The sequence below is a fragment of the Glycine soja genome, chromosome 12 (assembly GCF_004193775.1).
Source record: "Glycine soja cultivar W05 chromosome 12, ASM419377v2, whole genome shotgun sequence".
In the NCBI taxonomy this organism is placed as follows: domain Eukaryota; kingdom Viridiplantae; phylum Streptophyta; class Magnoliopsida; order Fabales; family Fabaceae; genus Glycine; species Glycine soja.
The window spans coordinates 40666747-40678947 of NC_041013.1; the positions used below are offsets into that span (position 1 = coordinate 40666747).

The following is a 12201-nucleotide window of genomic DNA, read 5'->3' on the forward strand; positions in this document are numbered from 1 at the left end:
ATTTCCTTTGAGTCAGAGAGATCTTTAAAGAATACTAAAATGTTGAGACATTTCCTAGCTTTAGGGGCAGTAAGGTACAATGACATCATCCGTAAAAACAACTTGTTCTTGGTGGTGAAGAATCTCAACTGATATTTTCATCAATCTTGTTCCTCTCATGTTGGTGAAGGTTAATCCCAATTTTATGCATAGAAAATTTTCCGATCAAAGATATTGTAGTCATTATGAGAATGCTCTTTTCTCGGACCTCCCGGGTTAATGCCGTTGCCAAAATAAATTACAATTAAGAGATTTTCCTTTGATGATAGTTCAACAATAATGTACGCACGTTCACCTCGTGTAATCAGTCAAAAGCGACAAACTACATATTACTGGGTCATCTCTAGTTCTTGGTTAATTTTCCAGAAATCACATCCAGATAGACACGTTTGATTTTGGATTACTTTATGAAACAGACTACTACTAAAACTCACCTTAGATTTTCGTCCAAGCAACAAAATCATTCATTCGTAACTTGAGAAGCCAGCAGGCAAAAAACTAAAAAGTAACTAATGCAAGCAAAAGATTAAAATATCATTAAATGAATAACATAGACCAAAACAAAATCTTCACAATCGCAAATATTGCTTCCACAAGCTGCTCAACGGTTTGCCTTGGCAACTCTCTCAATTTCATCCTTTTTCTTGATAGCATAGCTGAAATGGAGTATTATTTTTCGGTAAAAAAACCCAAACACCAATAAAAAAAAATGAAAGAGATGAAGAAAATAAAATACATCAGAAAATGCCTCCACATAGAATTCCTAGAAGTATACCTGTTGGACGACCCTTTTGCTGCATTAATAAGTTCATCAGCCAAGCATTCAGCAATTGTCTTAATATTTCTGAAAGCAGCTTCGCGTGCACCAGTTGTTAGAAGATATATAGCCTGATTCACACGCCGAAGGGGTGAAATATCCACAGCCTGCCTCCTTACAACTCCAGCAGAACCAATTCTTGTTGCATCTTCACGAGGACCACTGAATAAACAAAACACAATCAAAACAGTAAGATAAATTACTGACACTTTAAAGTAAATTTAGTGTTCAATTCATATAGATGCACATCAAGAACTGCAAATAGTATTCATTCGCTACAGTTCAGTGGTAGCAAATTAATGCTTATTTGGAATGAATATAACATACCAACATTTACTGTTCAGAGTATCAGTACCTCCAAACAATACAAAATTTTATTACATTTTTTTGTGAATTATGTCCACCATAAACAAATTGCTCAATCAAAATAGTGTGGTGTTGATCACATGACATTATTCTATTTTAAGTAATTAAGGAGAATGATCAGATAGAGCTAATACACAGGTGCCATCATATAGGCTATCAAACCAATAGGGAAACAAACAATCATCATTCATTCTCTGACTACAACCACCATTAAGAAAACAATCACAGAAACTAGCATGCTCTAAAACCATCCTCTGCAAAGAAATCTTCTTTCCAAAAAAAAAACAACACATTCAATCAAAATATCTAAGTATGACAAAAACTACAAAAATAATGCAGAGGAAGACAAGGAGAATGGTCAGATAGAGCTAATACAAAATGCCATCATTCAGGCAATCAAACTAATAGGGAAACCTATAATCATCATTCCATCCTCCAAATCAAGCCAGACGAATAGCTTCCCAAGTAAACTCCAAATTGAGGTTCAAATATATAAAAATTAAACAATTTTACAAATATCAGACTCAACTTCTTAAATAATGAACTTACTGGACTTTCTACTATAGTACTATACCAATCTTTATTCTATAAAAGGCCTAGTCATCATCATCATCTAGATATAAACCATGAATACAAAAGTCATACCTGTTGATGACAGCATCAACAATAACCTGAATGGGGTTCTGGTCAGTCAACAAATGAATAATCTCCATAGCATGCTTGATGATCCTAACAGCCAAGAGTTTCTTGCCATTGTTTCTACCGTGCATCATGAGAGAGTTGGTGAGCCTCTCAACAATGGGGCACTGCGCCTTCCTGAACCGCTTCACGGAGTACCTTCCGGCGGTGTGAGGAACATATGTGGCGTGCTTGGATGCCGCAACTCCAATGTAATCAGCCAGTGAAATGTCAGTAACCTGATAACACAAGCAAAAAAAAAAAAATCAACAATAGTTTCGCATTTCACATAAGAACACAGAAAAACATCAAAACAAAATACATATCACAGCTTTTTTTAGGATATAATTTGCTAAGTAACTAAACCCTAGAAACATGGAAATCGGTACCTCAATATCCTCGAAGCTCCAGCGGTTAAAGAGCTTGACATCGATCTGGGTGGGATCTGGAACAACCACAGCTTCGTCGGCCATAGCTTCAAGAACAATTGAACAGATACAATTACAGAAAGCGAGAATAAAAAAATTAAAAAAGAAAAAAGAGGAACGGAACGGAACAAATGCAGAGCGAAGCAGAGTGTTGAAACCCTTCGATGATTAAGAGAGATATCTAACGAATGGTGGAGCGGCAGAAAGAACAAGACTTTCAATGAAAAGATTGAAATGGCAGTGATTGTACCTGAAATTAGTAGAGAGGAAGACGAGGTTAGGGTAGCCGCTGCTTACGCTTCTATCTCGCAAACAAGAACCACAACTTAAAACCCTAGTTGCTCAAATTTATACCCTCGGAGTGGCATAAACAAAGCTAAAACCTAAAAGACCATTAAACTATTTTAAAATTTTGAAAAAATTTTAATTTTCGTCCTGACATACTTCATCATCGTCATTTTAGTTTCTTTATTTTTTTTCATTTGATTTTAATTCTTGTATTTTAAATATTTTATGGCTTTAGTTCAATTTTTTATTTTGTATATATTTTAGGATTAATTAATTTTTTGTCTCTAAATTTTTTAAAATTCTAATTTTTAGTTTCTTAAATTTTTTTCACAATTTTTAATTCTTCGTTAATATTTTGTTAACATTTTTAATATTTTTTTATTTTTTTAGTTTTAGTCACTCATTTATTTTGATTACCCATAATTAATCTTAAATATAAAATAAATGAGAGACTCAAAATAAATAAACAAACACATTTTGAGTAATAAAAATAAAATGAGACTAAAATTATCAAAGGAACTTAAAATGCTGATAAAAAATTAATAAAAAAATAGGAACTTAAAAAAATTAAAAATAAGGAACTAAAAACTTTTATTTAAAAAAATAAAAACTTAATTAATTCTTTTTTTTTTTCAAATCAACACTCAACCTTAGTAAATGAATAGAAAAGGTTTTCAAGTAAATTCACACACTCACACAAAACCATGGTAAGTTTGTCGAAAAGAAAAAGATCAATCCATATGAAAAAAAATATATAAAAAGGAAAAAAAATTAAATCTAAAATGAACATCCTAATTTGTGTCAGAATTTTATTTTATTTTTAAATTTCACATATTATTCTAAAGGAACCTTAATCACAATCACAATACATGAAAATTCTGATATCGTCTATTCTGTTTCCTTCGCTTACATACACATCATATGTCAGATGGAATTGATCTGTGGTAAAGTTCGTAATTAGGATATATATAATTCTTCATAAAAACTTTATTAACTATCAGCGCCTGTAGCTCAGTGGATAGAGCGTCTGTTTCCTAAGCAGAAAGTCGTAGGTTCGACCCCTACCTGGCGCGCCATTCCATTCTATTTTATTTTAAATTATTTTTTCAATCTATCTCAGTACTCATTATTTAGGGGGGTTTCATTGGGATATGAAAAAAGCATCACTTCTTAAACTCACTTCATGGCTTCGCTTAAGGTGAGTGGTTCACAGAAGCTAATGCTCTTTTGTTATTGCCATCCTATTCATAGAGAATATATTACCTATTACTTGTGACAGTAAAATTACTTCAGCTCTGCATTTTGCATGCCTCAGCCAATCCTAAAAATATAGTAATATTATTTCCTATTTTATGGTTATCATTTATCTACACTTTTTACCACGTCTTTCAATCTGAAAAGTCTTGTAACATAAACTTGTGACCATAATTCAGTAGTTCTAGGAAACTTCAACAATGTATGATGTAGATATTAAAAAATTTAGAGCAGTTTAGGGTAGAGTAGATATTGAAAAAAATATATTTTTATCATTAAAGCTGATAGCAAGGGTGAATTTTCAGCCAAGAAGCAATGAACAATCAGTCAATGTCAGACAACTAGTGTGTAATTGTTAGGCTCTCTGATATTATTTTCTAAAGTAATATAATTTTTTTGAAGATTGAATAGTCTGATTTTATTCAAAGAAGCAAATTGTCCTTTAAGGAGACACATTGGATGGAGGAAGTTCCCCACCAAATTGCCCCTCAGATTGAGTCTGATTTACAGTGATTTGCTTCTTTGAATAAAATCAGACTAAAATAATCATAATTGATACTATTTTATGAGGGAGCTAATTCATTTTTATGAACCATACTTGTTAATATCAAACATTGTAAGTATTCTATGAAACAAGTCATGCATACATCAAGGGAGTATCTCAATTCTCAAATAATGTAGCCCTATGTATGCACACAACTAGGGTTTGTCTTAACCATCTAGTTTAACTGAATTCCATGGCCAAACCTATATAGAGTAAAACATCTATATTTTTGGTGTAACAATTGTTAAGACATTTGCAAGTGCCATTTTACACATTTCATCGCCTTGTCATAGAGCTGCCCTCATGGCCCCTTGCGCAGCTTCACGCCTCATCGCTGCAGCCTTTCCACTGCCCCGGAAGTACATGTATACTTGCTGCGTATATAAATTAAATGTCAACAAAGAAAACACTAGAGCCAAGAGAATGCACCATGGTAGAGTTTAGGACTATTAAAAACCTGAATAACCCAAATGCTCAGCAGTGATTCAATGCAGAAAAAACCAAACCCAATAAAGTAGAGTATCTGTAATTCAGGACAAGTATTAGTATGATTTAAACATGTCATCGTGACATGAATATATATAACCCCTCCCTTTGGAAGGAGAATAATAAATTAGAAGCCAAAAAATAGTAGTAACACAATTGGTACTTACCCCAACCAATCCATTGTAGTCCAATACCTCAAACGCAGGCAGAATACCTCTGGCCACAACATAACATCATACAACACAACCATTAATTAAAGTAAAATTGAAACAACAATGCAAAAAGAACGGTATGGCAATAACATAACTGATAATTTATGAAGGAGATATCATAATAAATATGCCTTCAACCCAGCACAACAATTTAAAGAAAAATATGATGAGATAATCGTCAAGTGAAGTGCAATAGAGACAAAATCATGCAGTATAAAGTGCCTCCAAAAGATGTCCCCTCAATTAAATAGTTTTGGGACAAATCAATTAGCTCGATGATAAATCACAGCAAGAGGTAAAGAAAGCAAAGCCAAATGGTGTTAAAATGGAAGCAACCTATTGATGTTTTCTTCGGGGTTAAAATATCAAATAAAAAAAAAGCGAATAAAGATGAACATGAGTATAGGAGTATGCAACCCAACTAAATTGAGGTGAAAAGATGATTGTATTCAACACAGCTGAAAATAGTTTACAATTCTGTTTATATAACAGTTACAATTATGTAACTATCAACTAACTTGAATTAGTTAGTGACAGCTGTCATACAACTGTCCTAACAGTTAACAACTAACTATAGATTAACTACTAACTATAGTTTAGCTTTACATATTAGCTGAAGAAAAAAGAAAACTACTACACCGAGTAAGTATACTGTATACTCCTATAGTTAGGTATCAGAATATATAAAAGGAACGCAGTTTTAAAAAGGAACTCACGTGAGAGATTTCCCTTTGAAGACAATTGGAGGAGCAATTGTAGCAAAAACACAAAAGAGAATGTGCACCTGGTTGGAAAGAATGGGAAAAGGGATAAGAGCACTAAACAAGTTAGCGCAGAATGAATGAGTACATGTAGAACGTATGTAAAACTTACTCCGTAAGACAAGAAAAACCAGCTAAACCTTAGAGCACTATCCGTCCTATAACAGGAAATGGCACAAAAATATAAAACATAACATTCTGATTCGAAATGTTAAAATCAGATGGAAAAAAGAACGAAGAATCCTGAAATGCTGATGCTAAAACGGTTCCTGTTCACAATATTAACATTCCTAAAAATGCATTTACATGTCAAAGGCTATGCATCAGCATACTGTATTTGTCTCCACATTGCTCTCCTTTCACAGTCTTTCTACTTCTGGCCTTTCGTTGGAGAAAATTATATTAAGGTATATTATGATGTAAACTTTGCATACACAAGCCTTTTAGTTTCACAAAGAAAATGTTGTCAGTTATTGGCTTTCATTCTGCCCACAAATTTCCCAGATGTACATACCGCTGCTACAGAAAAATGTTTGATGCTTCAAAATGGCAATAAAGCTATGTGGATGACATTAACAATTTCTTTTTAAAGTTTAGGAAAAAGGTTGAAATCATCTTGAATATACATGTCATACCATAAGAATTGAATTCAATCAAATTGAAAACTACCTTGTCGCACGATAAAGAGGGCGATACCACATCACATAGGATGCTGGAACACCGGAAATAAAGTATATGATAGATAGGAACCAGATTGAAAGACCTACAAGGTAAGACGAATTTGTGTAAACAATAGCCCTACTATGTTTAATGGTTCAATAAGTAAAACAAACCTTCTCCTTTGATCCAAGCTACAGTAACTGCTGCAATATTCCATAAAAGACATACAACCAAACCTGCAAATTGTTGCAAAGCTCAAAATTGAAATATGGACAGTAATTGAAGAAATATGTTGATAAAAGGATGTTTATATGAGAAACTTCAACAAAAACAGGGAGGCGATATTTCAAAGTTCTAATAGGCTCTATGCGTGGAATTTTATTAGTGATTCTTTCTCGTATGAATTTGAATTTCATATTTCCACACGTAAAAAGAATATGAAACTGCCTTTTTATCCAACATTTGAATTAATACTGAAATCTTTGATGCAAGTTGCTGAAAACTATAAAGTACTAATCAAATGAAGCAAAACAGATATAATCTATAACAAAAAAGTAGTTATGACCAAAACATAATCCATAACAAAAAAAATTTCTAGACTTCAACATACCTAACCATGTTGTAAATGCTACATACTGGATTGATTGAAGATGTATAGGTATTTCATTTGCAATGTCGTGATGAATGATGGGGCAAAAAGGTGGCCAATTTTTCTCCTCTATAACAATTCCAGCTGCAAAAACAAAAAAAGTGTAAACCACCAAACTAAAGGCATTACTCCTGTTGGGTTATGTAAAGTGTTGAAGAACTCAAAATACCTCGTGCTATAGCATCTTCCCTTCGTTTTAGCTCCTACAAAACATCATGAGATCGTGAATTACTTGACTGACACAAAATATCTTATATATGCAATAGCCAAGTTAACTAATAGCATGGTCAAAGTCACTGATATAATTGCTTATTAAGGTAATAAACAACCATGTATCAAAGAAATAGCAGAGGCTACTCTTGCTCGCAATTAGGACCTTGTTATTTTTCAACTTAAAACAGATAAAATCATTGCTAATTACTGACACCTATGTAAAATAACAACCTAAAACATTGAATCTAAGAAACCAAGTTTATAACTTAATAAAATGAGTTTCAAAGCTATCAAATAAAGGTATGTTTGGATTTTTTATGGGAGTGTTCCAAAAGTATGTTTGAGAATAAAATTTTGTTTGGAAACTCAATTTTAGAGAAACTAGATTTGAGATATTTTTGCAAACTCAATTTACAAATTAATCCAAATTTAAATTTCCAAACTTTAATCCAAACATGTACTAAGAGATCATGATAAATAACCTGTTCCCTTCTTTTCAATTCAGCCTCTCTAGCTTGGAGCTCCTTCTCCTTGGCTTTGAGGTCCTAAAGATAAAATTTACATAATTAAATATTTGGTTAGATACATTAATACATCATAATTTTCAAATTTATTTCAACAGATTCATAATATAACCTTTGAGGAATCAAGAGGAATGTCAACAGTTGCTGCACAATCATAAGGCTCAGGAGACAGGGGTGAAAGCTTTGATGCTGCACCACCACCATGATTTGATTGCCCCGATGCTTTTCCTTTAGCAGTTCCATCCTAAAATTATTATTGAAAACGCAAAATGTTTAGATGTTAAAGTAATTATTATTATTATTAGAATATATAAAAATATCTTATTATAGTTTCTCAGAACATCTTAAGTTTTCCTGTACGATTAGAATTTAGTCGATCAGTTTCTCTATTTCCTCAGGATTTGCTATCATATTTCTTATCATGATTTACTTTCCTAATTAACTAGGACTATGATTAATTAATATAAATAAAGGTTAGTATTATAGGTTTTATGAATATATCAAAATATTGTAATACGTCTTAGTTAATATCAATTCAGTATTTCATTTTCCTTTCTTAATATCTAATATCTAAAACTATATAATTTTAACAATAATAATAATATAAAAAGGAAAACAAAAAGGATTCAAAACGCTTTATGATTGAAAAAGGCCAATCAATGATCAAAATATTTTCTTAAAACTAATACTAATAACATATTCTTTTAATACTTTCTTAAAATCGTGAGCCTCTGGTGATATGTATTTTCATTTTCAATGACTTTCTTTCGGCCAAGTGCTTAAAATAATTTAATGGAATTAATTTGAAGCAAAATTTTCCACCATAAAAATGTATTCATATATAAATAATGAGCCTTGCAATTCAATTTTTTTTATTTTACTGAAAAAAATGAAAATAACTTTTAAAATATACAATATATTTTATCTATCTTGTACAATATTATATATATATTTTTAAAAAAATTTAGTTTGGCTCAAAATAATATTTGTCAATTGTGTTTAGATATAAGGACAATATAAAATATTTTTACACCTACAATGCAGAATCACTCTTTGACCACATCATATTAATGAATAAAATGATATAGTAAAATAAAATAATCAAATTCTACTAGATATGTGTATAAAAAAAAAATATTTTTTCACAATCACAAAATGGCGCGACTGTGGCTGCCATGGCATCACAAGCACAATCTAAAAACCTGTTTCTGTAGAAACAGAAAATGAACAAATCACAAAATCAAAATGTGGTGTCATCCGGAGAAACGTTTTTTTTTTCCTTTCAAATTTTGCAATTCTATGATCTGATACACGAACAGAGTCAACATATATTGAACTAGGTTCCAACAACAATAGTATATATCATCCGTCATTCCAGCTACACATTATAAATTTCATTCAATTCACCAGCGACACCACAAACATGCACGTATGGATCAGATCATTCAAACACCTATGCCTTATTGTTATAAACACGTAATATATTGGGGAAATGTGAATCAAAATGAAGTTATATATATTAAATGAATGCGCGTAGTTAGGAATGAAATGGAAGAGAGTTAGTTAGGGATGGAAGAAACTTACAGCGAAAGGATTAACCTCGTCTTCGGCAAAGGGGTTGATGTCGTAGCTACTCATGCCAAACACGGAGATCTAGACACTAAGAGAGAGATCTATATCAAAATTAAGAGAAAAAAAAGAAAAAAAAATCGATGGACACGAGATGGAGGGAAATGAGAATGGCTTCAGAAAAATGATGGAAGATATCTTGATTCTTTGTGATTGTGATATCGTTTGTTTGTTTGCTTGTTGAAAGGGGGGGAAGAAAAGTGAAGAGGAACGGAGAGAAACAAGTTGGTGCGTTACCAACGCAATGTGATAGAAAAATACCAAAGGAGGGAGGAAATATATTCATGCATGCATCGATCGTTTCGTGATCTATCTTGCATTACAACCAACGTCCCTTCATGCACTTTTCTTCTTCTTTTTCTTTTTCCTTTTTATTGTTTGTCTACATATTTTTAAAAACAATATTTGTTTCCCGATAATTAAAATTTGGAACGTTTGAAAGAACATCAATAAGATGTCCTTGCATGCAAAATAATAATAATAATAATAAGGTTAGGATCAATTGACACCAAAGTATCAAATTAACGTTTTAATTTACACCATATATCACTCATCCACGTTAATTTAATCTAACGACTCTAAATAATTCACTTAAAAACTCACGTGACAACCAAATTCTTCCTTTACTACTGTTCATAAATTTGTTACGTCCTTAATTATTGCTTGTAGAATATGTGCGTTTGGTATTCACCAAAGATCACTTGTAGAATATGTACACCATTGTAGAGAAAAGAAATTAGCGCCCTCCTCACTGTGCCGATAAATCAGAAATCAAATTATCTTTTGTAATTGCTAATTTATGTGAGAATATAGATGGGAACCATGATTGAGCGACGATGGGATATAGATGATTAAGAAATCAGTTCAAAATTTCTTATTCTACACTCTTGTTCTTTGATAATATATATAATATATTTCCATCAAAGTTAAAATATATAATCAGGGACAAATTTCTTAGTGCCTTCACATTACATGGGGGTGATTCATGGCGAAGCGATAACTCTCGGCAATGAGGAGCGGCAACCCTTGGATAGGAGGCATACATCACAAACTGGGTATTACGCAAATTGTTACTTGAATAGCAACTGTGTATTGCAGGACTCACACACATTACATCACAAATACGTTGGATAGAAGCGGCAACGCTTGCTGCGGAGACCCCGTGCATTTGTAATTCTGGAACACATTGTCATGTGAGAGGGGATAATTGGAAGGAAGGGAGAGATTGTCACATAAGTTTTTAAGTGAATTATTTAGACTCATTTGATTAAATTTAAAATGAAGTAACTGAATAGTTAATATGTTAAAGTTAAAATTGAACTATGAATTTAATTATTGACAAAAACATTTTTTGGTTAAATTTTATTTATCTCTAGATCAAATTTCATATTACTCAAACATCTTTTCCCTAATGAATTGGAGTATTAAGACAAAAAAAATTAAAATAAATAGTAAAATTTGGTGTTAAACTTTAATTTGACACCTTGGTATCATTTGATCCTATCTCAAAATCATATTTTATCATTTTGAAAATGAGAACTAGTAAATGAAAAATAAGAATCATATAATTTTAGTAAAAACTCATAAATTTTATCCAATAAAAAAATAATGTGTTAAAAAGAGTATTACATAATGCTAGATTGTGTTACAAAAGTGATAAATTTGAATTCTAATCTTAGATATGAAATAAGTCGTCTTGGAAAAAAATTCACCTTTTATGCACTCAGAATTTTCTTACAAATATTAATTATTGTTTCCTGCAGAAACTATTTGTATTACTATCATGGTCAATAAAATGATTTTTGTATTGTTAGTTCTTCCATGACCAATGAAAAAATCATAATTTCTTATGTATTGTTGAGTATTGATAGAGGACTAAATGATAAAAGAGGCTTCAAGTTTATTGGAGTAAAATAGTACTATATTACCCTTTTATTTAGTTTTTCTATTGGACCTTTGTTGGGCTTTTGTAATTTTTTTCTATATTTTGTAATTAGAACATGGATTTTGGATTAGGCCTCCTTAATATTGGGTCTTCCTAAGCTTCTAGTTTTAGTTATTTAGTTGGAGGCAATTACTTAATGCCTCCCATTTTTTGGTTGGTTGACTTTCGAATTTTCTAATATCCTAAGCAAACCTCTATGATCACCTCTCCTCCAAACCTCCACGATGGCCACCGCATCTCGCCTCCACCCAACACCACCACTCCAACCACCAAACGCCACCTAATTGCACCAAACTCACCACTGCATTGCCACCCACCACTGCCACATGTATCACTATAATCCATGAACACCCACGTTGTACCAAATCACCATTCCTCCGCACAAATTTTATATATATACGAATTGAGCAATTTCTATGCATTACTGATTAAGCAATCTATAACACATTTGTATTATAGATTTCTCAATTTGTAATGGACACCACTTCGTGCTTCAGCAGTACCACTGCCTCCAAAAAACTCATCACCAACAATCCTTATCTCATTGTCTACGTTGTCAACACCATTGTGACATGTTCCCACATGATCTTGATCTTACGAAATCCAACATGGAACGAGCATTTCAAGATTCCCTTCACACACTTGGCACTACAGGTTGAGTTCTACATCAAGGACAATGACATGTTTGGTGTCGACCTGATCAAAGTT

At 32.2% G+C, this 12201-nt stretch overlaps 2 protein-coding genes and 3 non-coding genes across 5 annotated transcripts; 1 reads left to right on the forward strand and 4 right to left on the reverse strand.

Moving 5' to 3' along the window:
* Positions 1–305: 305 nt before the first annotated feature.
* LOC114380357 (40S ribosomal protein S5-like) lies at positions 306–2652 on the reverse strand. Its single transcript, XM_028339360.1, has 5 exons — positions 2579–2652; positions 2290–2375; positions 1868–2139; positions 815–1018; positions 306–695 (listed from the first exon to the last, which is right to left on the reverse strand). The coding sequence occupies exons 2-5, from the start codon at positions 2371–2373 to the stop codon at positions 641–643; spliced, it is 615 nt and encodes a 204-aa protein (XP_028195161.1). The 5' UTR covers positions 2374–2375; positions 2579–2652; the 3' UTR covers positions 306–640.
* On the reverse strand, positions 1334–1415 carry LOC114380616. Its single transcript, XR_003659792.1, has one exon. It is a non-coding gene; the product is annotated as a small nucleolar RNA Z102/R77 (small nucleolar RNA).
* Positions 1575–1656, reverse strand: LOC114380617. Its single transcript, XR_003659793.1, has one exon. It is a non-coding gene; the product is annotated as a small nucleolar RNA Z102/R77 (small nucleolar RNA).
* Positions 2653–3616: 964 nt separating the features above from the next.
* TRNAR-CCU lies at positions 3617–3689 on the forward strand. Its single transcript has one exon. It is a non-coding gene; the product is annotated as a tRNA-Arg (tRNA).
* A 763-nt stretch (positions 3690–4452) lies between these two features.
* On the reverse strand, positions 4453–9715 carry LOC114378014 (secretory carrier-associated membrane protein 1-like). Its single transcript, XM_028336520.1, has 12 exons — positions 9504–9715; positions 8032–8163; positions 7878–7940; positions 7352–7385; positions 7144–7266; positions 6707–6769; positions 6543–6636; positions 5986–6031; positions 5829–5896; positions 5068–5116; positions 4872–4937; positions 4453–4788 (listed from the first exon to the last, which is right to left on the reverse strand). The coding sequence occupies exons 1-12, from the start codon at positions 9555–9557 to the stop codon at positions 4702–4704; spliced, it is 879 nt and encodes a 292-aa protein (XP_028192321.1). The 5' UTR covers positions 9558–9715; the 3' UTR covers positions 4453–4701.
* Between the last annotated feature and the right edge of the window lie 2486 nt (positions 9716–12201).

Coding starts and splice junctions, on each gene's coding strand:
- LOC114380357 (XM_028339360.1), bottom strand. CDS start 2,373: ATGGCCGACGAAGCTGTGGTTGTTCCAGATCCCACCCAGATCGATGTC. Junction 2,140..2,289: donor GGAGCTTCGAGGATATTGAG/GTACCGATTTCC, acceptor TTGTGTTATCAG/GTTACTGACATTTCACTGGC. Junction 1,019..1,867: donor GTTGATGCTGTCATCAACAG/GTATGACTTTTG, acceptor TTGTTTATTCAG/TGGTCCTCGTGAAGATGCAA.
- LOC114378014 (XM_028336520.1), bottom strand. CDS start 9,557: ATGAGTAGCTACGACATCAACCCCTTTGCCGAAGACGAGGTTAATCCT. Junction 6,032..6,542: donor CCTCTTTATCGTGCGACAAG/GTAGTTTTCAAT, acceptor TTCCTGTTATAG/GACGGATAGTGCTCTAAGGT. Junction 4,938..5,067: donor ACTACAATGGATTGGTTGGG/GTAAGTACCAAT, acceptor CCTGAATTACAG/ATACTCTACTTTATTGGGTT.